The 25642-nt window shown below is 39.8% G+C and overlaps 2 protein-coding genes across 4 annotated transcripts in view; one reads left to right on the top strand and one right to left on the bottom strand.

Annotated features, from left to right (window-relative positions):
• The window catches only part of ERICH1 (glutamate rich 1), a 76165-nt gene extending 72908 nt beyond the window's left edge, over positions 1–3257 (bottom strand). For all 3 annotated transcript variants that reach the window (XM_053938660.1, XM_053938657.1, XM_053938659.1), the window contains exon 1: positions 3137–3257. In XM_053938660.1, coding sequence (XP_053794635.1) covers positions 3137–3158 — 22 coding nt within the window. In that variant the 5' untranslated portion in view covers positions 3159–3257. The remainder of the gene's footprint in view (positions 1–3136) is intronic.
• A 251-nt stretch (positions 3258–3508) lies between these two features.
• The window catches only part of DLGAP2 (DLG associated protein 2), a 449026-nt gene continuing 426892 nt past the window's right edge, over positions 3509–25642 (top strand). The window contains exon 1 of the mRNA XM_053938073.1: positions 3509–3617. Within this exon, the coding sequence (XP_053794048.1) occupies positions 3600–3617 (18 nt within the window). The 5' untranslated portion in view covers positions 3509–3599. The remainder of the gene's footprint in view (positions 3618–25642) is intronic.

Here is a 25642-nt window from a genome sequence, read left to right as displayed (position 1 = left end):
CATGCTTAAACAGTCCCACCTTCCCTTGGGGACCATCCTATCTCAATGCAAAGTATGTAAGAATTGCTCGAGCTTCCTAAGAACAAACCAACCCTACATTAACACACTCCATCTCCCAAAAAACCCCAAAATCCCAAACAGCCACCCACACAAAACACAGAACCAAAGACCACATCATGTCAGGCTCTGCTCCCTGTGAGCACGTGCCATTGGGTGTATAATTTCTGCTACTTTCACTATCTTTTTGGTCTTTCTCCTTGACTGCATTTCTCATCCAGGCATAACACCAAGGACAGCAACAAAAACTTTTTTTCCCCCCTTCCACAAAAGGTTTCAATGGCAGAGTCAAGTACGCTTAGTCTAGTGTAAGTTCTACATTTAATCACAAAAAAACCAGTTATTTGTAATTTAGCAATGACATTCCAAACAGAATTTACGTCTTGGTAAGCTGGAATAAATCTTTGGTCACATTTGGGGGGGAAGCAAGATACTTCTCACAAAAGAAAAAACAATGTCAGGCATCAAACTCCACTTGCAATTAATATTTCCCTTACTGATAAACATATATGATGAAAGAAAACACACCCACTTTAAAAAAAAAGGCCTCTATCTTTTTTCCCACGAAAGCATCAAAGTATTTGCCAAAATTATGTTGTGTTTGAAAAACAAAAATAAGAAAAGGTTTTGAATAACCTCAAGATCTCTAAAAATCAATGCTTCTCTGAAACTAGAAAAAGGGAAGAAATGGTGTGCTTTTCTGCAAGAATTAATATGTTTAATATGTGATATAGCCATTTAAAAAAAAACCCAGCAAAACAAAAAAAGCCCAAAACTAAGGAACTGCAATCTCATTTCAACAACCATTATAATCCTGCCCCAAGTCACCTGAGAGATGAAAATAGCACTCCTTGAAGCAATATTCTCTATTTAAAACTATTTGTTACTGATGTCTATCAAGTGTCCACATTTGCTTTCCAGTTTAATCTCTCCAATAGGAAGTCTCCTGTTGTCCCAGTAGATCACCCCTTGTACAGCACAACTTTTCTATCACTTTTTACTAGCAATTATATCAATAATGTACACTACACCTTCATCAATACCTTAACTCTACCTTTCAGCAGCTGGAACATCACTCTCTGTACAACCCTTTATGAAAGTGTTATTTTGGGCTGGCACAAACTTTCAAGAATGATGACTAAAGTCTTCAAGATGCAATTGTCAATGTTTACGTCAACAAATTAGGAGTTCAGCTGTCCCAGACAGGATCAATACCTTGTTGATAACACATAGAATGACAGTGGTAGTACCTCTAGCCCTGTCATGAATCACTGGTACATGAGCAAGTGAAAAATGAAAAACAAAAAAGCCCCACAAAACTAAAAAAAATAAAAGCACTTTCTCAACTACTTCTGTCGCACCCTTTCCTGGCAGAGTGAAGTGCATTTCATTTACCTGCTCTACTGGCTTTTCACTATTTAGATTCTCTTCACTGACAATTAGACCCATGACCTACAAGCTGTTGACCATCCCATTTATTCTGTATTACAGCCCAGTTCCAGACAAAATAAAAAGCTTAATTGTTCTAGTGTAATGCAGACAAAGATCCATCTTCTGCATTTCAAGGTATTCTTACAAAAAACCAGCAAAACTAACCTTAAAGAGAATCAGCTAAACCTTCTTTCTCAGCTCTTTTATAGGACATCTGTCCTTTCAAAAATACATATTGTTTCACAACAGAAAGTCAACAGTTTTAATATATGCTACGGGGCTGCAGAGGCTGATCAGATGAGGTTCTAAACTCTTCCAGTTTTCTTATTTCCTCCCAGGGGAGCATGTGACATCCTTGTATTTCTCACTGTATTTTCTTCCCAATCTAAAGTCATGGCTCCTTAGAGCGGCTGAATAAAACACAAACTATTTCCACCTTTACATAGTAAAGTTAGACACTCAGCGTGATCATTCTAGCTTTCTCTGATACCTACCAAAACAAGTAGCTCTTTATCTGACCTTCCGTTTTAAACAATCTGAGAGCTTTAGAATTCAGTTCCCCCATTCTCAGCTCTAGAGCCATGCATTCATTCACAAGTGCATGAACTCACTCTTCCTAATTCACTTTCTTCCAGAAAACATCAATTTGTAATTCACATCCCCAGAAGCAAAACAGTTACTCCTCCCTTTCTCACAACGAAATCTGCATCTAAACTACAGTGTACTACTGTGTATTTAAACCTCCTTCAAACGATCTCTACTTGCAGTCTGTCAGTAAAGAGCTTAAACATTAACTCTTGCTGATCAGTTTCGCTCTCAGATTGTTATCCTCCCATGAAGCATTCCAGTTTCAGGATGCTGGAACTGTCTGTAAACGCCAAAGCTAAGCACAGGATGCAAGCCTTCAGTTCTCTGACAGCTCAGCTCTACTCGACACCCCTTAAGAACGATATATTACTTATGGAACACTTGTATTTTGATTATGGAGTTCTTCTTGTGCCGTGTCTTAGAAAACATTTAGATAAACGGAATAGACTGAAGCTGTGCTTGGATAGCAGATATCTTATTCTTTGCAAGCACAGTACCACAGTTATTTCAGAAGTGAGCTAACTCACTTTGAATAAGCTGAAATAGAAGGTCACTAACAAGTAAGCACGCATGTGTGTGCGTATTGAGGGAAAAAAGGTGTCATCTTAAAATACTTTCTGATTAGAGAAGTAGATTTTATTTACTCTCTCCCAACCCCCAGGCAGGAATATTCGGCAATAGAACCCGTCCGGCCCTCCGAGGCAGAGGGGCCGGACAGGAGGTCGGGAGGGCTCAGCCCCGGAGCCTCCGCGGCCCCGCGCACCGAGAGCCCCGCCTGTGCGGCGGTAAGGCTCCGCTGAGGCCACTTTTGTCCATCCGCCTCCCCCCGGCCGGGCTCGCCCGGCTTCCTTCTCACCGCCTTCCCCCGCGGGAAGGGCACCGAGCAGCGGAACAAGCGAGTCCCGCGGCGGCAGCGCGGTGCGCCCGGGCCGGAACACACCTCGGCTGAGGGCAGCCGCGCCCGGGGCCGTCACCGCCGCCCCTCGGCTCCCTCCGTCACCAGCCCCGGCAGCAGCGCGGCGGGATCAACCACCCTCCACCCCTCACGGCGCTGGCTCACCGTTTCTCCTGCTCCCGGCCATGGCCCCACGGCCTCTCCGAGACGGCCCCACGGCCCCGCGCCCGCTCTCCTTCCCGTTGGCCGCCGCGCCTGTCGGTCGCGGCGCTGGGCGCCGCCATTGGCGGGGGCTGCGGGGGGGGGGCGTCCCCGCGCCACGCGTTGGCCCCGCCCCCTCCCGCCCCTCCCCAGCGGGCGCGATGCCCGCGGGCTCCGGTAGGGGGCGCGCGGCTGCGCAGAGCCGGCGGGGGCGCCCCTGCCGCGCGCGCGGGAGCGAGGGCGGGGGTGCGCGCGGGGCTCGAGGGGCGGGGGGAGCGGCGCGCGGCGGGCGGGCGAGCGGCGCGCGGCGGCCCCGGCGGGTGAGCGGCGCCGGGGGACGCTGGGCGCGCGCCGCTGCTCCCGCTCCCGGCTCTCCTTAGTCCTGACCCGCCGCAGCCCGCACCCGCCGCGTTAATAATGCACTAGAATGTCAGCGCTGAAAAAGGTAGGGAGGGTGGGAGGGAGGGAGGGAGGGAGGGGAGGCAAGGGAAGGGGCCGCCGTCGGGGCGGCAGGCGCGCCGGGCTGCTCGCGGGGCGCCTCCGCGCAAGCAGCGGAGGGAACGGGCGGGTGTCGGTGCCGCGGGTCCGCGCGGGGACCGCACCGTCGGGGACGGGCGCCTGGGCAGCGGGGCGAGGGCGCGCCAGCCGCGCCGTCGGTTGTGGTGTCGTCCCCATCACCGGTGCGTCCCGGTGTCGCCGTGGCGAGGGTCTCGCCTCGGTACAGCCCGGGCAGGACGGCTGCGCGGCGGAGTGCCCGATGCCTGAGCGGGGCGGCCGCGGTCTGGCACCCTCCCGTGTGACCGGTCTGCTCGGAGGGAGCGGCAGGAGGGCGATGCTGCGCGCCGAGCCGCAGTGCTGGGGCGATTTAAATTTTGGCAGCGCGTGATTCTGGGGCTGCCCTGCGAGGAGGGGCCGGGCAGCCGGGGCTGGCGGCGCACCGCCGCCTGCTCCGCTCCCCGCTTTCCCTTCCCGGCCGCCGTGCCGCCCCGGGGAGGGTGCGGGTACGTCGGAGCGGCCGCGCTGCTCCGCCAGGCTTGTCCCCGTCCTCCGGAGGGACGGCCCGACCCCCCAGGGGCGGTGGGGCGGCAGCTCGGCAGCCGAGGAGGGGCGGGCGGCAGGTGAGTCCCGCACGTTCCCCGCGCCGGCTCTGCGCGTCTGCCACGCCGCGGGCGCGTCCCCGGAGCGCGGGGGTGGGTGCCCGGCGCATCTGCTGCGCTGCCCTCGGTCACCGGGCGATCACGGGTGGCTCTCGCCACGCAGAGGCCGGCGTTCGCGGGCGGGTTGGCTGAGCGCCTCCGCGGCCGTTTGAAACACCGTCTGCCGGAGAAATAAAATAATTACCCAGTGTCATAATGAGAGCGCAGCGCGCCCCAGCCCGCCTCGCCTCCCGGAGCGGAGCCGGCAAACCGCCCGGCGTCCGCCCCCGTCGGGGCGGGCGGTCCCCGCCGGCCCGACCCGACCTGCTGCTGTGGGGCCGGTACTGATCGGTCCGGGGCAAGGGAGTGGGGAGACCCTTCCAGCCGGCGGGAGGTGCAGAAAAGGGGCTTTCTTTTACCGCCCCGCTTTCTGTCGCCTTCGTAACCTAATTCCTGCCGCTGCTGGTGTCCCAGTTCTAACATCGGTGCCGGTGCCGTACAGCTTGGCGTTTAGCCATAAATCCATTTATAAGTGCTTCGGCCTCAACTTCCCTTAAACTTAAAGGGTTCTAATTTACGGCGACAACCTACTGTTTGTTTCCAATTTTGCTTCGTTACGGCACATTCTTACACAGGCTTAATGTGCCATGGGAGCAGGTGATACTTGAATCTCTTCCAAATTAAAGCCCCGAGAAGGGAAGTGCTCCCGTCACCTTAGGTGGTGTGAGCCCAAGATCACGGCTGTGAACGCAAGTGCCCTTCTTAGCCCTAGAGTGTATTGTAACTATTTTTTTTTTTTATTCATATCTCTGCTTCACAGTAGCAACACAAGCGAAGCACTAACAAAATATAAAACACTGGATACCTCCAGCCATTTAGGTAGTAGATGACTGCAAATGGGCATCCTGCGAGGAGCAATGGTCACCTCAATGTGACCGAGTGCAGATCCAAGTGCAGATGATGGAGAAATCTCATGTGGAGTCTTAGTAACTGAGTGTTTTCTACTGTGGGATGTGTCAAGGGGGCATACTGGTGGTACTGGACATTTTAAAAAGCAGCTTGAGGTAGAGCAGAGTATGGACAGTAATATTTTATAATGCACGTGTATTTGAGGTATCAGCCATTCACATCTCTGGTTTGTTGCATTTCCATCTTTGTGTTTTATCTGGAAAACAGGTAAAATAGGAAGAGTAGAAGTTTCATATTTCTGTGCTTTCTGCAATATAGCAATACTTTCAAGTAATTTCCAGCTGGTTTGCACAAAACCCTTCATTTCAGAACCGCAAGTTTTAATTTTACTGTCTGTAGTTATTTTTACAGTGCTAAGCTGATCATATAATTTATGTTTCAAAGGTTCTTCCCCCTATCATTTTGCATGCTTTTCAAAATGTGTGTTATGTGGTTAAAATGGACTCAGACAATGTTTAATAGTTTTATGAATTAGAATGTTATACATTGGAGATTTAATTCTGAGTGCTCAAGGCACTCAAGGCACCCTGTATGATCTGACATAATATTTTTAAGTTAAAGAATGCATTTATTATGCCATTGTTCAGTAACACATGAACTAAAATCTAGGATTGTCAAATAAATTTGTTGATTTTATTTTAGATTTCTTTAAGCTTTTCATTTTAGTACTACAAAGTGCTATTTGCATTTAGTCAGTCATATATCTAGTTTGCACTGGAATGGTATAGGGCATACCTTCTAATAACTTTTTAGAATTTCCAGTCCCTCTGAAATGAGTTTAAATTCCTGGTGCAAATTGAAATTACACTTAGAGTGAAGTCATAAGTGCTTTAAGCAAGCATTTAACAATCAGCAAACATAGACTACTCTTGACAGAGGTATTGAGGAGAATGTGTTTTGTCTATGTAACACATAAAATCGCAGTCAAATCCAAGACTTGCTGAATCAATGGTAATAACCATAATGACTTAATGGGATTGGGATTTCACATTTGTGCATGGCAGGATCCCACAAATATTAATAGTGATACTGTTGGCAATGCCAAACTGTTGGTAACAAAGTTACCAAAGCAAGACAAAAATTTCAAGGTCCATTGTGGCAAACTAAAAGTAATATTCTAAATGAATTCCAATACATGAAACAATTTATTTCAATAGTAATTGGTACATGTGATATAAGAAACATATCCCTGAATAGAAGGATTCATACCTGATCCCGAGGAAAGCTTGCATGTCCAGTTTCCACTGTGTCTGAACATCAAGCAGCATTCTGCCCAGAGGGTACCCTCTGCAAGCTCCCCTGAACATTGCCTGTCCTGGTCCACTTATTATGTCACAGTTATGAAAGGGTTTTTTGACAGCAGATGTTCTAGTAGGAAATATTTGTAGATGCAGTCTGGATGACTGAATTTCAGCTTGATTGTGAGCTTTGCCTGGCTAAATTGTGGACTTTGGTGTAATCATTGGCATGGCTTTTTTATGCCTTAACAAGGATGGTAAAATGCTACACCTGCCTTTGGCAAGAACTTTTTTTCCCTGTTTGTAATTACACATAGTCAAAGCAATTTCCTTGTATAACTACGATATTCCTATGAGAAATTTTAGTAATAAAAAGAACATAACCCCTCAAATAACCTGCTGATTTTTTATGAGGTATATCATTGGGGGCCCTTTGAATCTGCATCAGTCAAACAAAAACAGCTGTTTTGGTTCTACTCCATGAACAAGACAAGTCTTATTTGCTGCTTCACTTAATCAGTACAGTGAATTTGTTTCTGTCTAACCATGCATGGTGAATGAGAGGACCACTAATGCAGAGAGTCACTGTTAGCCCATCAAATGTGCTTGTATTGAAGGAAGACTTTCAGTTCTTAGAAATGTATTACATGGGCCAAAATATCCCATTGAATTGAAAATGTTCTGTTTGCTAAATGGGTAGTTTTGTTTGAATAGCTACATAGCTACAGAAAAGAAAAAATATACACATATTAGTTCAGTTTGCCTTGCAAAAATTCATAGTCATCCACAAACCATATGGCTCTCTTACCTCTAGTAGAGAAATAGCTCTCAGCATGGCAGATACAGTATGTCAACAGCTATGATCAAATATAAGTAGAAGTGGGCATGGATGAATCAGAATCTCTTTTAAAGTAGACTTGCTGGAGAACACAACTTCCCATATTTCAGTCCATATATATCTCCATTATAGAACTACATTTCCCGGAACAGATTATAGTTCATCACAACTACTTTCTGTTGGAGAGGCTGAAATGATTCATTAAAGTAAAATAAGTACTCTTCCCATGATACTTATTTATAAAATGTCAAGTAGCAGTTTATTCATTTAGTACACGCTCGGTTGTGATGGGAGGATAGAAATCACTGCAGTTAGATTTCTCAATCAGTATTTCCATGCATGCATATATATTTGGTCTCACTTTGCTTTTATCTGTTTCTCATTGTACTCTCTTAAATACTTCTTTTGTGCATAAAATGTACTTATCTTCCATGCATTTTCATTCCATATTTGTCATAATTGTCCTTGCCAGTTTTGAAAATGAACAGCAAATAACTTCCAAAATGGCATTGGCCTTAAGCCCTCTAAATTTTTTGTGGCTTTATAAGCATATGTTCCTATGATATAAAAAGACTTTATTTCTATTTTTGATAGTAAAGGTAGCATCCACCAGCAGTTAGCAGAAATACATGAGGTATACCATAGATGAAGGCTTTTATCTCACAAGGGGAATCAATGTCTGTTATCTTCAGGAGATGCTGCAACCACTGTGCATAGATAAACTGACAGTAGTGGAACATCTCACAAATATGATCAAATGCATAAATCCAACAAGACAAAAATCAGTAATTTAGAGATTCAGACTTTGCACAAATAGTAGAAAGCTTAAGTATACTCCAGAGCTTTCTGTCTATCTATAGTTCCCCATTTTGGGTCCTTCATAGCTTCTCCTTCTCCATGCAAAATTCTTCCACCACTCTCAATTTTGCATCTTCCATCTTAAATACCCTCTTTAAAAAGTAAATTTGTTATGTCAGAAGAAAGAAGGGCATCTTAATGTTGTCAGATTGACCTGTTCTCATTTTAAACAAAAAAGTTCTTGCATTTCAAAGTTTATTCTAGAAAATTTAAAGGTTAAATCTTGATAATGACATTGAAAGCAGTTAGGAAAACATAAAACTAAGACACAGATTTAGGGAGAAATTGAACACCACTCTATAGCATGGTGGTCAATTAAGGTGTCTCTGATACGTATTTCATCTTGGAAGCTTAGAGGCTGCTTGAGCAGTGTTCAGCCTCTGGCATGCTGCCTTTCAGAGGAAACAACTTCTCTGCATTGTCCTGGAGAGGCAGCAGGTCAGTATTGAGAAAAACAATTCAGAACTATTTTTATTATCTTTCTCCTTTAACTGAGGTGATACTGTATTTTCAGTAATCCCTAAGGTGTGGTGAGGATGCAAATTAATTGTTTAGGCTTGTCTGGAATCTACTTTCCCTTAGCATCACATTTTTAAAAAAAATGCTGATTTTCTTAATGAAATTTATTTTTGTGCATTGGAGGTCAACTGAATAAGTTTCCTGTGATTCTTTGCTTCTTGATGCTATGGCTTGTATTGTGAAACTTTTAAATGCCTCAAAAAATGTTATGCAAATTACATATCATAAGTCTCCAGCAATTCGCCTAGTTTTGCAACTGGATAAGCTGGTGACGTTTCATAGAAAACAGACACAATATTATTAATGATGCAGATAACCAAGTTACCCTTAAAGGAAACTTTGTCCAAACCATTTCCCTCTCATGTGGTGGCTTTTAGAGCTCACGCAGCTGCAGAATACAGAAATATGCTATTGTATTATTCTGTGCTTTTCTGGCAATGAGGAGTAGAACGAACTTCTCAGCTTTCACGCCTGCCTTCTGGTTTCACAAGTAGCCTATAAAAATAACACTGAACAAATAGCTTCAATTGCCACAAGTGGGAGGTTACTTTTTAACCTCTTTTTTTCCCCTGAATAGCAGACAGTAGTGAAAGAATCTCAAGTAGTTACTACACCTTTTATTCTTGTACTCTAAAAATAGGGGAGCAAGGAAAAAACCCCTGAGGATCTTCCGCTTCCACGTCCTTGTTGATTTATGGATTAATAAGTCATTGGGATATAAAGCTAAAGAGCATAAACACTCTTATTCTCTCAAATTTGTCTAAGCAGAGTCCAAGTAAGATAAAAGACAACAGTTTTGCCTCATTCATGCAGAGTGAAATTCTTACCACATAGCATCAGTATAAGGCCACCTTTATCCTCTGTGCAACAACAGATTACACATAAATCAACAAATATATTCTTTAGTTTTAGAATTTGATTACAATTATCTTCCCTGATGAGCAGAAAGGAGGACAATGCTTGCTTTTATTCCTTTGACTTACTTCCCTTGGTCTTGCAGCATTTCAAATCCTGAATACTTGAAGCTACATGAAAAAATCTTTTTTTAATGCTAGAAAAGAAAATGGAAAAGTATGTCCAAACGTCTTGAAAAAACTATGTATCTATCTCAATTCCTCACCAGGCTTCCTCATGATAACACAATGCAGAGGAAATAACACATAGACTTAAGAATATGTGTTTTTTTTTTAATTGGGCTATGAAGACCATCACAGCAAGAAGATGCTGAGTATCAATGAGAAGTATTAATATCCTCCAGCTGGGAAGACGATGGGCTCCCATTGGTAAGAATGACACAAGCTTCACCTTCCCTCTGGAGGAGAGCTCAAGCCTCTCTGATGTTTTAAGCCCTTCCTGGCAGCAGGACATGAGACTGATCTTTTCTTTGATGGCAAATTGTGGCTTTGTTACCTAGCATGTGGCCTGGTTTTGGACTATTTTGGGATTATTTTTGCCATAATGTTTTACTTAAAGGTAAGGAATTGAAAAAATATGATTAAGTGTTCCTGTTATGCACTGTATACATGATAAATTTATTTTTATTTGAGTCTGAAATTTTGATCTCACTCATTTGAGGGTCTGTTTACACATACTGTCACTTAGGAGTAGCTACTATAGCTTATATTCATACCACAAAAGTCCAAAATTAGTTTTCAGAGCTAGATAAAATACTGGATTTAAGAGAATAGCTTCAATAGATAATAGATTCATTTTTAAATAACTAATGTAAATTATCTTTTTCTTAGTAACTTAACAGAAATTTAAATACACTCTTTTCCTTTCTGGAATTCAAATAAACAAACTGGAATGCTCTTTCCTTCCCCTCGAGTTTTAGTAGACTGAGAAAACAAAATGTTACATGTGCCTTAGGCATGGCTCCTTCATAACAGTTTATTGAAAATCCAGTTTACTACAATTTGTAGATCAGAGTAATTTTGTCACAAGGTCCTGTGGTTTATAGCATTATATGCAGAAAAGGCTGCAGTACACAGCAGAATGCAGCATTACTTTTGTTGCCAGTCCTGAAATGCATTGGATTCTTAGTGTCTCCCTTCTCAATATATGTCAGCTCTTATTCATTATGCAAGAGGTAAGTATAGCAAGTGAGGTGTTTCAGAAGAAATTACTTTTTGTGAAGTTAAAAAGGCATGCAATTAGTTATGATATAATGTACTTTTATAATAATATAGATGGTAACTAATTTGATAACAGTTTTCTTAAGTGATAATTTATAATGTACTCCTTAAAAATCTTAACATGACACTTCTAAGGGAGAAATTGTTTCCATGATACTTTTCAGTCTCATCTCCTTTAGTAAAATGATGCATTCTTATATTGCACTGACCTTTCTCACAAAAATTTGAGTTAACCTTACACTGCAAGGTTTCAGCTGCAACAAGATTTAGAAAGTTATATATTACTTTATGAATTCAAAGGCACATAGTGACATTTGAAAGTTAGGAAATAGAGGACCAAAGTATTAAAACAAATCTAAATGATAAATTAAATATTTTGAAGTTGTTACTTTTCAAATTGAAAACTGATAGATTAATTTTGGATGCTTCCCAGAGTTCTTCTCTTTTCCTCCTTATTAATGTTTCTCTACAGCTAAAATAGCTTGTTAAAGGTGACAGAAATCAGTGGAATTATTTTTATGTCCACCAGTAAAATACCTCATATAGTAATGTGTGTTAAGTCTTGAGGTAATTTATAGTGCAATTAATATTCTTTTATATTGTTTCATTTTGAATTATCTTTTTTTACATGTATATTGTTTCATTTTGAATTATCTTTTTTTTGCATGTATTTCTTTTTCCCACCTTAATTATTGTATTTCAAAATACCTTTTTCATTTTATGGTGCTTTTTGGTATTGTGCATACCTGAGTAAATGTCTCATCTGATATATTATTATTTTTATCATGTACTGTGCTTATGATTTAGAGCAGTGTGGAAGTTTCTCCAATACTCTTAGTTGTGGATAAGTTATTCAGCACACTTACTTTGCTAACCAGTGCCAGGTCTCTGATCAATTCCCTGGGATTTTTCTATTTCTTTTTACTTTCCAAAATTGTCATGAATTGCTATTCTAAAAATGATGCAGAAAAGCAAAATACGAAGCTGTGAAGCTCAGTGTGTGCTGGGCTGTAGAATAATGCTTTGATCAATAAAATGGAAAAGTTTCTCCTATATAAGCATATCACATTCAGATGGCATTCTCTTTAAGGAGCTTTCCTGGCATGTTTGTGAGTAATCTTCTATTTAGTTGCACTCCTGAGTAATGTAATACATTTTTCTTTTCATTTTTTAAAGAAAGATACAAATGGCTTTTCTGAACTTTGTTTAATAGAATATTTTCTCTGCATTTGTTAATTGCTTTAAATTGCACACCATTATTTTTAAAACTTTGTGGCACGCTTCCTAATTGGATGGAATTTTGTTTAAAATGTACTGACAATTGTGCATTTGTTACTCCAACATGGACACTGAAGCTTAGCAAAGTAGTGTGATAGCTGAGAATCACAAGAACATTCAGATTACAGACTGGAAATAAAATCTAACACTTTGCTTCACTACAAGAACAATCAGTGCTCTAGGTACAGCTCGTTAACATTTGTGTTTTCCTGCACTTCATGTTGCTGTCTATGAGCTGGAGGGTGAACAGAACAGGAACAAGCCCAGGTTAATGTTGAAAAACGGGAGAGTTATTATGGAGGGGTTTAGGGATGTGTGTGGTACTGCTTAGCAGCAGAAGAAAAGAAGACAAATGATCAAGAATATAGATAAAAGTGTCAGAATGTAACACTGGAGAGATCCTAATAGTGCAATACAGGGGATGACCGTTTTGGTTGCCTTGTTCTGGTTACATGTAAGGGACAAAAACAAAGTTCATGACATCCCTTTCCTGAGGTATCACATACATTTTAGGAACTGTATCATGCAACATTGACAGACTTTAATGTTTTCATGAGTATAAGAAAAAATTGCATGGACTATAGATAAACAGACATCAGTATTGCATAATGTATTTTGATATATAAAAAATTATAGAAAAGGCTCAGCTGATATGAGGTAGCTGCCAGGATACATTTGGATTTTTCTTTACTTGGAAAACAGATTGCCCGTAAAATAGGGTAACTTAGATTAAAAAAAAACCCAACAAAATCCAAGAAGATGTTTACTGAAAGAAGACATTATTCTGCTGTTAACTTCAGTTGCATAATGCTACATAATGATGAATAAAATTTGTCTCTCTTTTTCAACATCTTTCATAAGGCTTATCCAAGGTACGCTAAAGAAATATCTTGCTTATTATTATCACTAAAATTTGCCATGAAAGTTGTGCTTCTCTTGACCAATGGAACAAACTTTTCCCGTGTTTCTGAGTTGAAAGCACAAGGAGCAAAGTATTCTTGGCAGCCAGGCTGTTCCCCTGTGAATTCTCTTCTGAAAGACATCAATGTGATCATTAGTTGTCTTTATTTTTCCAGAGCAAAACATAAAATCCTCCAGCCTTGTCCTCCCTTCATAAATATGTCCAGCTCTTGTAATCACTACCACTGGTGAAATCCCATCTGAAAGATTTGCAAGAAATACCAAAATTAAGAGCAATGTATGTGCATGCAAGATGTCCCCTTTATGAAGGAATGATAGATAAACTGAAATACTGTTCAAAAAAACCTTACTGATGCATTTTCTTAAAAACTGTATCCATGAAAATTTACTCTAACGGTCCAGTACTACTGTTTCTTTGGCTGCAGCTATTAATCATGTAGTTTGACCTAGAGGATTTTCTGATATTATTTTTGATAGATTTTTTTATGTATTGTTTTAACACAACTCTGTTTCAATCTATATGCCATAAACCTTTTAGAAAAAATCACTGTATATATAAGCAACAAATTGTGATTATACCCAAACATTTATATGTGTTCCACAAAGGAGAGTGGAGAAAGAGGGAAAATTGCAGACCAAACAGTAAGTTTTCAACATCTTTAGCATCCTTAGATTAGAATTTTTAAGAGTAATTTAAATATTCCCACTGAAAAAAAGGTGATTAAAAGTGTAACAAATAAAAGTGGAAATCCAGAAGATAATATAGAATTAATGATATTGTGCAATAGCAAAGTAGTATTCATATAGTCATGATGAAAATGAAACTAGTAATACTTCCACATTTTTTTCCATATGGAGGCAGTTAATTGTTCATAAATATATGAAAAAAACTCATGAACTGAAAGATGACAACAGAGTTAAACTGATTCCTGTAAAAAACGAAATATGATATAAGGTCATTTAGTGGTTATGTATAATTTTTTTTTTCCTCACTTGTGTCTTGAAATTTTTATTTAGATATGAATGAAAATAATTTCCTGGATTGTTGCCTGTTGTCACCAGGAAACACTATCTTTCAGAATTTCCTTGATATTAACAATTTTTGTTGTTGTTTTTGTTGTTTTTGGTTTTTTTTCTGTTTTTTTTTTTTTTGTTTGTTTGTTTTTTTTTTTTTTTTTTTTCACAGCAGGCAACTTGGAAATTTCAGCTGGTGTTGAAGTGATGTGTATTTCTGAATTAATGTAAAAATATCTTCCATGTATGTTTGTGGCTGAACCTGGGCCTTCATTTAGTTTCTTGATGCAGTAAAAAGGGTTGGCTGAAGCCTCCTGTTCCCAATTGTGGTTTGGTCACTATGGATATTGCAGGCTTTCTCTTGCACAATGGCAATTTATTTGCTTTACCTGTGCTTGATTCCATGGTGTTTGAGTGTGTTGGGGGTGAGGAGAACACAGCATCCTCATTTTTGACAGGAGGCAGCATTTTGATAGCTCTGGCTTACACTTGGGACTAAATGCAGCTGGGCTCCCTTTAGTGCCCAGCATCACTTTAGGTCCTGTAGCATCTCCAAGATTGCTGTGCAGCCCTGGCTGCATCCAGGTCAGGGGCATCCAGCACTGCCCAGGGAGCACCAGCCCTCAAGGTGGCCCTTCCCTGCCACTGGTGAAGAGCTCAGGGCCATGTTAGGGACTATAGATAGTCACACTTCTGCCCTTCAGCCATGGCAACAGATACAAATCTTTCCACCTCAGGTAACTCGAACTTTCCATAATAATATCAGATACCTGTTTGCAAATAACTAAATCCTGCCCAAGACCTGTGTTGCCATTGCACCAAGGGGAGCTCTTTAAGTGGCAGTACCTGGCTGTAACCATCGACTTTGATGAAAAAACTTCATAGTAAGGCAAAAGTCATAAGGCAAATTTAAAACAAATGGATCCTAGAGATTTAAATACTTTTTAAAATTTTATTTTATATAATAAATGAGCACATCTAAATTGCTCTTCAGATATGTTTGGAGAGCACTGTGCTGGCTATGTGCAAATTTGAGCTGTCAGTTGCGCAGACTTCAGCTTATTTGTATTTAGCTTTCACAAATCAGCCTACTTCCCAGTGAAAACCAGCCATCTGAAGTATCTGAAATGTTTTAATTCAGCCATTTGAGTTACGGGTGAACAAGGAAGGTTTTGCCTCTGAACTCTGATCTGGTTTTTAGGTGCCAGCCTGCAGAGGTATCCCTAAGCACACACCTTGCTGTGAGCAGGGTTTTGGATTTTAGTATTGTATTGGGCTGTGTCATACTTCAGTTGTTTTCACGGTAGTCTTCCAGGCTTCCACAGAAAAGGTGACTTGTATATGTTAACTCTGAGGAAAATTTTGATGAGCATGAGCATTTTCAAGTCATAAAGATCAAAAACTTATGAACAAGAAAAGCTGAATTTTGTCTTCTCTATGTTGTTTATGAACAAATAATCCATGTTCCTATTTTTTCTTCTAATGTGAAACTGGGAAAAGGCATTTTCTTACTGTTGTTGCTTCTGTCAGAAAAGTAACCAAATACCCCAAAACACTGAGCTGGGATATGTGCTGATGGCTGAAGAGAGAGCATCACCCAAACTGTGCAGTGCCCTTTGTTTGATAGCCTCCCCTTCCATCGATGACCACTGATGGTGTGCCAGATGCCTGAGACCAGAACCACACTGCATGGAATGCCACAGTGCCTCTTGCCCTGCCACTGCACTGTTGATGAATGTGCCATCTTTGGGGCTGGTGGCCAACTGTAAAATTCCTGCAAGTGGGGAAGTCCATTCTTCTATGGTGTCAGTGAGTTGTCCATCTCTGAACTTTCTGCAAGCTGCCCCAGTCACTGGCATGATGAGAATTACTGGAGTACTTTGGGCTATTCCTCTGTTGGCATCAGAGAACCCTGAAGGAGGGGCTTAGGAGAGAAGTGGCACCTGAAGATCTCTGCTTTCTCCATCCAAGATGATGCTTTCAGGCATACTGAAGCTGGGCAGCATATTGCATTTCACTGCCAAACCACAATTACCAGCTCCAAAGCTCGTCCTGCCACTGGAACACTGACCTCCCTCCTGGGTGCAGTGTTTGGGAAGAGCGCAGTCAGCAGTCCTCTGTGCTGATCTCCAGTAAAGACCGAGAAGGGGCACAGATTTAGTGTTTATCCTGTACAGGGCTGCATGTGCTTTTCCATAATTTTTAGAATTTTCCTTTGAAAGAGCTGACAGTGCGTGATCTATTTTAAATAGTGCTTCAGAAGATGAAATTATTTTTGGTCTAAGTGAAATCAATAAGCAGTTTTAAATATAAGTTGTCATTTAAATAAGCAAAAAATTGTCCAGTGACCCTGAGTATTTATTGCATGTCTTAGGCCTGCTATGACAACCTTTATTAGCTAATTAATAGCTCCATTCTGTAGAGCAGCTTACTGAAACCACCAAAACCTCACTCTTCAGTCTTTCAAAACCTCACTCTGAAGTCTTTCAAAGGCATGAGTAGTAATAGGTGCAGGTATGGTGTTGCCTCCTTTATTTCAGGCTTCCCTTTCTCCTAGGATACCTTTCCTCAAAGTCCTGGACCTTGTTCTCCCTGTCTGCCTTGTGTGCATCCGGAAGTCTTCCAAGTCCTGGTGTGTGTAGCCCATCCCTAAGTCAGGTGCTGGTAAAATCTCAGTTTGCATCTTCCTTGCCTGCACTGTTACAAACTCCCCTGTCCTAGCACTACATGGTTGAGCTCTGCACATGTTGGGCTGTGTAAAGTAATGCTCCTGCCTTGCTTATGGAGATCACCATTCCTCTGCCTCTGCTCTCACAAAGGTCTCAGAGTGGACTGAGTTTCCTAAATAGGAAAGCATTTTTAAGTTCTTTATAAAAATTAATGTAGCTCTCCCATGCTAGCTTTTTTCCCCTAATGCTCTCTTTTTACTGTCTCCTTGCTTACCACTATAATTGTAATGTTGGTACTTTCATTTGTTATGTTGAATATTTTCTGAAATAAATAAGAACATTGCTTGATTTGTGGATAATACTGGTCCCTTATGTATAGTACTGGGAAATGTTGCCTAGCAAATTCTGTGACTCTCTATGAAATATATTGGTTTCTTCTCATAATTTACATCCATTATTTCTCACAGTATTTGATGTATTTTATGTGCTTCTTTGATGCTGACTTTAAAGGAAAGTGAAATCGTGGTCATTCAGTTCTTTCCTTGAGACTTTGTTGCTGGGTATGAGTTTGATTAAATGTCCATCTTGTAGCTGCTCCATTGTGACAGTAACTAGTGGTTACTGGAACTTCTTGGTTCCCTTGGTGTGGAGAGTGGAGTAGGATGGGCAGCCCTAAGTGGAGATGTAGCCTTGCCCTAAGGCAGGTTAGCTGCATCACACCTGGAAAGTGCTGCTTGTGTCAACACCAGAGCTTGGGATGACTGACTCAGAGGTGGATTTCTATCATAAAGGATGTGTATAAAAGTATGGGGAGTTTTGTCAGGAAAATCTACAGGTAGTCTTTTTTTCATACATTTAGGGAGAATTTTGCCATACTATTAAACAGGTCTTGAAAGAATGAATCTCATGACTGTAGTTTCTCACTGTTGCTAAAGATGCTTTTAAAATAAGCATAAATACATCAGAAATAATTGATTTCTCGTTAATATGAGGTTGCAATTGAATCAACTGTTCTCATGCCCTGAATTCTGCAGAAAGTTAAAAACTGTGTCCTAACACTGCATGAACTTTGAGTTGTATGCCCTGTCTCATGCACACTTTTTTTTTTTTTTTTTTTTTCAATCTTCATAGCAGAAGAAGTCTGGTTTAGTGCAGTTCCACACAGGAGCAGGGCTGGGGTACCTGCCTTCTCTCTCTCTCTCTCTCTCTCTCTCTCTCTCTCTCGTCTTATCAGTTAGTAAATTTTTGTCAGATCTCCTGATATGCTTTCTGATTCTATTCCTTGCTCAGCAACAGGAGGTTAAGACATAGAAAAAGGCTGTTTTGGAGTCTATTTGAAACATGCCAATAATAGCAATTGTTGGTAATGAATCTATTCCTTTTAAGTACATTACATGTTCCTCCTCTCTTTGATAGAAGCTTTAAATGTTAGTAGCCAGGAAATGCCAACATTTTGATTGCTGCCTGTAGTTAAATACATAAAAATATCAGAGGCATAAAATATTTTGGCATAAAAAAAAGCAAATGGGTTGAGAGATAGGAAATATAAGGGAGAGGCAGAAGTGTCTGCTTGGTATACTTGATATTGCCTTTCCTTCAACTATTGCTAAGAGAAGTTTAGCAGTCACATGAGAAATGTGTTTGTGTTCCCTTACCAGCTATGTTTGAACTAGGGAGTTTGATCTCTAAGTTCGTCTTTGTAACAAGATTTTTCATGTCTAGATAGTCATGGTGCTAGTTTTAAAATGTTAAAAAGTGGAAAGTTCTACAGTGACATGGAAATGCTGGCTCCGTCCCTGGTGTTCTTGAAATGGATGTGTCCTGCATTTTCTTGGTTGATCTACTGTCACTTTTTGAAGTGGCAACTCTGTACTGTGCTACCTTTAACTTATCCTAAAGTTAAAATAACACAACAAATAAAAAGTAATAAAATAATCTTTTAGAAGAACAATTATTGTGCACTTTATTGCAGCTGAACTTATTTTGACATTTTTTAATTGAATCTTCTGCTGACCATTTGAATGTTAAACAGAAAATTGCCATTGAAACTGAATGTTTAGTCAAAAGTTATACTCCCATAACTCTGCTAGTATAAAAGGGATAAATTGTCAGTATACATTCTGCACATCATTATACACATACCCATTCTCTTTTTTCAGCAGCAGATATATTTGACAAATTTCAGTGTTCAAAAAAATAATTTAAATTAAATGAAAGTTTATTGTTGGGATTTAAAAGCTCGTAAAGCTCTGTTTTGCCATGCGGCACACAGAGCTATTTTTAGAAGTAGTCACAGAGTTTCTTTCAAACTGAATCAATGTTAGAAGATTTCAACTGAGAAAGCTGGTAATGATTTAGGGTGAGACTTCAATTTCTATATATGTAAGAGTAAAAAAATATGCATAATATTCTAAAATTTAATACTTTTAATACCTAAAAAAGTCTTAATAGATATTGTCATTGCTCCATATGAAACTTCTGTAAGCCATCGTAGTCCTAGTGAGTTCAGCATCCTAAATAGGCACATGTTCATGCATTAAAAAAAACCAGCCTCTCTGTTGTCCTGTTAGCATGAAATCAAATAGTTTTTTTGCGGTTCTTTATTCCAAAGACTTTACAATGGATCCTTAAATACTTTTATTATTAGCAATTCAGCATTGTATGTTCCTCCAAAGAGCTCATATGCTTTCTGTTTGAGCCACATAGGTAGGTTATACCTTTTATGTTCAGCTGACTTCTAAACTGTTTTCTGTTGCTTTTGATTATTGAATAGTTAGCTTACCCTAGCTCTGCAGGACACTGAGGAAAAAGGAGATAACTGTTCAATACAGATATGGCTATTTTCCCTCCAATTCTCATCAACACTCTTGTTATTAGTTGTGTTTTCATACTGTATAGACATGTTACACATTCACAATTTTCTATCCATAAAAAAAGATAAATACTTAGTTTATAAATTACCTAAACCTAGATTAGTTATAAATTACCTAAACCTGGTACACATCTATCACAATCGTATCAATATCTAAATCATATTTAAGCATAGATAAATAATACTTCGTAGGGAATATGACCACCAACTTTTTTCCTTTGTACAATGGTATCTTGTGTGCACTGTCACCATTCAGGCAGTGTATTCTTTCATTAAAATATTTCACTGCATTTTTATGAAGTTCATGTACAATGTGTGCTTCTGTTTTCAACCAAGCTATAAAACACCACTGCCACCTGGGGTTTTGAGCACCACTCTTTGCTTCCATCACACTTCTTTTCACTTCTCTGCAAGCTTAAAGGGTTACTTTTAAAAATTACATTCCTTATGACCTCTAATCAGCTCTACAATCTAACTACCAATCCTTAGCGTAGCATTTATGTCAGAATCTACAGATGATACTCAATTTGGGATTAAGATATCTGAATGTAGTTTTTTGCCTCAATCAGATATCTAATGCCTTTTCAAAAACTTTTAAATTATTCCATGTTGCTCTCAGCTACTGCACTAAAAGACTTCAATCCTTCTTAGGTCCTGTGTGATATCTCCCAACATCAGCAGAGCTCTGAGTAAATAGGCAGCCCCAGAAGTTGGGGGGAAGGCATTAAAACAACAACAAACACAGCAACACAAACAATAAACACAGTCACCTGTGTTTATGTACTGACTCAATTCCTCCATGCCTAAGATCCCACTGTAGTGCATAAAGATTAATCAGTACAGTGACAGCAACTGAGAAATTAAGCTGAACACCCTCTGTGTGTGTATTTCAGATGCTTGAGATCTCAAGCACGGGGTAGAATGTGTGTTGTGGGATGTACAGAGGGTGTATGTTCTTTAGAAGAATGCCTGGAGGTCAGGCATTGCATCTGAGAGCACCAGCAGTGACACCAGGCACTGGTATGCGAGCAGCTGAATTGAGCCTCACAGTATTTATTATCAGAGGCACCACTGACTGTACTAGAGTCATAGGCACTTTGGGAACTGTCAACACCAGTATTTGTGCCTCATGGAGCTGTGAGCTGAATTCTGCCTTGTGGAGGACCTGGATATTAATTCAGCATAATTTTGTTGCTTTGCTGTTTGCCTGTGGTACCTCAATGCTTCATTGTCACATATGTACAAGAAATTACTAGTCCATCATCTAAAGAGACCTGTTCCCATAAACTAACATTCTCTGCTCTTTGGCCTCTAAGTCTTATTCAAGGCTTTGACTTGAAATCCAAACAATATGCTGTTTGCTACACCTTCTGTGCCTACCTTTGAACAGTCATCACTGATTTTCATGAACCAGTATCTGTGTACCTAGGACTAAGATTGGCAGGTCATGTCTACATGCTTTTTATTAAGTCCTTTATTGATCTTCTATTAACAAAACATTGCTTCAGGATTATGAAGTTTAAATGCTTGAAGTGTGGGAATCTGAAGTGTGCAGCAGTCTTCCCACCAGATCACATCCATGCAGCCTGAACAGAAGTTGGGGGCTGAAGTCAAACTATGTAATAATCACAATAAGACCTCACAATTCTGGATCATCAGAGACTTTAAGTATGTTTTTCAAATATTAACATCACAAAAGAATGAAGTTCACATTGTTAGCTTGTGCCCATGTCTGTGAGGATAAGTATGGAATTAAAAAGAAGCTATGAACTCTTCCTGAAACCTTGGGTAAATCATTCAGATTGTCATCTCCTATCTTACATGGATATTATCTTACATGGATAGTAGTGCTGTATTCAGTGGGGAGCTGGGGGGCGATGCTAGCTGAGTGTATTGCTATCTGAAATGGCAAGTGTAGGGGTGTTTTTACAGCCCAAAATAATGTGAATTCAGTGGGATTCAGTGTACAATTCATACTGGCGTTTATCAAAATGTGTGGAAGTCATAGAGTTGCAGATGTCTCCATCTGAGCTTGTTGCCCTTGCATTTCTTTACAGTCAGTGGAGGTCTAGTCAGTGTAAAGTGTAACTAATCTCATTCTAAAGTAGGTGTCTGAATAGATTAGACTGACTGCAAAGGGTGCATGGAGGTGACTGGTTCAGATGTAGGAGAACTAAATCTCATCCTACCTGTTCCGTGGGCAAAACTGCTATGATTTTGCCTTTAAAAATATACATTCAACATTACTGAGCCACAGTTAGCATACCAGATGTATAAGTGTTTCAGAATAAGTCTGTTTTAAGCATTTACCACAGATTGTCATACCAGAATTTTAACTATAAATACCAAATAATTATTTATCACCTTACACAAACACAAGGGCAACACCCATTATATCTGTGTGGGTCATCTGGAGCAGCAAGCAATGCAATGAATAAGGTTTCATAGTGGAGGACTGAGGAAGTTTTCTAGGACTTCTTTTTCTAGGACTTCCTCATTTCTAGGACTTTTACATTGTTCCTTAATGTGGTCTCTTGGAACCTTGTTCAGATTTCACAGATCTAATGCAATACTTGGTAACCATATGTAACCTATATCCCTATCTCCAGCTGGTGTTTAAGGAAGGTGTGGTCTTCTATAGCTTCTGTGTCTTACCTGCCACTGTGCAGTGACTGTGAGGTGACTCAGGTACCTGCACACCCGTGTCTCAGAATGGCACTGGACATGATATATGAATATCATGTGTCAAGTTTCATTTATTTGTCATCTCTTTACTTGCATCTCTTACAGTTACCCTTATCTAAAAGAAAATCATGTTACAGACAAAAATTTGCTGCATTGAGGATTTCAGAGCAGGCATACATCATCCACACTGGAACTGCACACATTTACTGACCTGAGTTCTCATTCTAATTATATATAGTTTTTTTCTGCCCTGTTTCTTTCATACTCATGGCTGATTTCCCTACTGTGAAAATATATTAATATTCTATAATAGAATATTTATTCTACAGCAATAACTGGATATTGACACTCACAAATTAATCCAAGAATTATCTTAGTTGATTTTGACAATTTTCAAAAGACTTGAAAACAGCTTCATATTGCAAGAAAGCAGATCTATATGAGATCCTATAAGCAATGGTAATTCTCTGCCAGTTTTTTTTACTGTTAAGCAAAGTCTCAGTAATAAGCAACACAGCAAAAATCACCCACTTCCAAACAGATAAAGGAAAATACACTCCAAGCCCCCTCAAAAAAAAAAAAAAAAAAAAAAAAAAAAAAAAAAAAAAAAGGGGCAACTTAAAGCACTAAGACACAATCTACACAATCTATTGTCTTTTATTATGTTTTAGTAAATATGTATGGGACCTGCATCATTGTTACTGAAGTGAATAGGTAGTTTGATGCCTTATTTCTTACAGATTTTTTTAAAACAATGCTATTCACATACTGATCACACAATTTACTAGGAAATTCTTTGATATTCCATTCTGTACTCAATGCTAGATTATTTAAATATGAAGAAGAAACAATATGTTGCAAATTCAAATTAAAATCAATGAATATTTAAGGCCTATGTTTACTCTGAAGCTACAGGTTGGGCATTGTGGGCTAGCCATAGCAGTTGCAAAAGAATATTAAGGGATTTATGTGGTATTTTTCCTAAGGAATAAATATCCTAAGTCGGTGTGGCCACTTAGGCCACAGATCTCAGATATCCTGAAACCTGCTCAAGTGCTACAAGGCACATTTCTAATATCTTAATTTTAAAACTAATAATAAAATTTTAATGCCTAAATTTAGGGAAGTTCAATTTTAAGCTATGTTATTTGGGAAGGACAAGTTAATTAGTTTCAATCTGCATTTAGTACTGACTTGACTGCCCTTACACTTGCTAGTGAAAATGCCATGCAAGAAAAAAGGCCAGGAGTGTTAGCAATCTGCCAGTCAGCAACTCTGCAGGAAAGTGAAATTATAAATGGTGGGAGTTACAGAAACAATGTGAGTCATGCTAAGAAACTGTGTGTATCTAAGAGGAGCAATGGACAAGAGTGTATTTGCTCTACCTGTACCTGCAGCACAGCAGCCTCATATTCACCATCCCCAACAGGAGCAAGTGTAAATAGCATAACTAAATAAAAGCAAACTGGAAGGGAATATCTCCTCTTATCCAAAAGCTGTGAAGCTGCATGAGGGTGATGCTCTGCACAACCTAATAAGTCTTTGCTGTGTCTGTGAACAAATGTGCAGTTTTAATTATTTTTCTGGCTCCATTTGTTGATGAGCATACGGGCTTGGCCAGGATGTATCTTAGAAAGGTAACTCAACATGCATATTCAGAACTGACATGACTGGCATTTAAGAGATAACTATAGGAAATTAACTCATTTTTCAAATTTAGCATGCAGAAAGGAGCCTTTCTGTTACATTTAGCACCACTCTGAAATATTTTGTAAAACTTCAGTGTCTGTAACATCATTGAGGCTTATTAAAACTTCATATACAAATGCCTTTTTTGATTAACCTATCTTCTCAATTCAAGCTCTTTGATTTTTTCAGGGGTAGATTTTTTTGTCTTATGTTTGTGAAGAAGCTTTTACTTGGTAAAGGGATAAGCACATTGATGTTTATCCCTTGATGGTATATTATATATTAGAATGATGGTATATTATATATTAGAAAAGATGTAAGTAAATAACTAAACAGAGGGTAAGCTGAGTTGTCTGTTGTGTGCAATCTGTTGCAGTTCAGTAGTTTCTCATGCCATTAGTGTGGTAACATAATGCTGTGATGGTAGTACTCAAAAATACAAAGAGGAGTTGTGTTCAAAGCCACAATCCTGATATTTATTTCAGTGGGAGTCTTATTATAGTCCACATATGAATGTGGTTTGTTCTTTCATCTTTTAAAATCTGTCAAGCAGTGCTGTCTCTCTTCAATAAATATTTTTAGATCAGTCTTATTAAATGTTTCAGTTGCTTTTATGTAATTGCTTTTGAATCAAGGCATTCCTGTCCTAAATGGAGAATGAAAAGTAACCTAGCAGTGAAATCCTTTCCCTTGCTACTCAGATTTTCTCCCTAAATTTATATTAGTATAATAAGAATATAAAGTGCAGATTTTTAAATCCAGAATGAATAAGAGTGTGGTAAAAAATAATTAGAAGTGTGAATAGCTACTGTAAAAATCAAGAGTTGACAAAAGAACCTTACATTACACGAAAGATAGAGAAGCAGTTCAAAAAATGATCAGATTATTAAAAGAGCTTTTTGCAGCATTAAGCTTCATCAAATGAGATCTTCCACTCTCTACAAAACCTTTCATTGTGGCTTGTGGCTCTGTTCCTCTTTTTGCTCTTTTCCATTTTTGCTTGTTTTACTTTATCGCACTCTAGTCATGTTCTTAATCATCCATTTGTATTTCCCTGCTCTCATGTCCACTGCCTTGCTTATCAGCCCTCAGGGCTGAATTATGCCTCCGCCTCTGGGAACTTCTCTGTGAGCAGTGCTTCTCAAAGAGCCCATGTGTACTTCCAGAATCCTGACTGCTGGAAACACAGCTCACTACAGGCCTAGTATTTCATTTGTTTGTGACCAGCTGTTGTCATCTCAACTTGAAAGGAATCAGAAGTTGACTTGAGAAGGAAGTGAGAAGCCAGGAAAGTGATGGACATGGCTACCTTCAGAAAGGCTCATTCTACTGGCCTAGGCTTTAGATGTGCAAGTGATTTCATTCATATAACACTTCTATTGAATTCTATGTGTTAGCTGATCAAAAAGAATTACTTTCCTGAACATAACATAGAAAACTCAGCTCTTAGCAGCTATTTCACAGAGTGATCAGATGCAACTTCTAGTCAGGAGGATCTGAAACCATTGACTGCTAAAAGCTGAGAATGTGTATGCAGAGGAGGGGCATTCAGTTTCTTCACTGTTCTAAAATATCTCCTACTGACTGTGGGTGAAAGCAGGGCACTACTGGTAGATGTTACATGGCCTGTGGGTCTGAGCTGGTGCAAA

This window comes from Vidua chalybeata, chromosome 3 (genome assembly GCF_026979565.1).
Source record: "Vidua chalybeata isolate OUT-0048 chromosome 3, bVidCha1 merged haplotype, whole genome shotgun sequence".
NCBI classification, from domain to species: Eukaryota; Metazoa; Chordata; class Aves; order Passeriformes; family Viduidae; genus Vidua; species Vidua chalybeata.
Note: the sequence above shows the minus strand (reverse complement) of the source record. Positions and strands in the feature narration are given on the sequence as shown.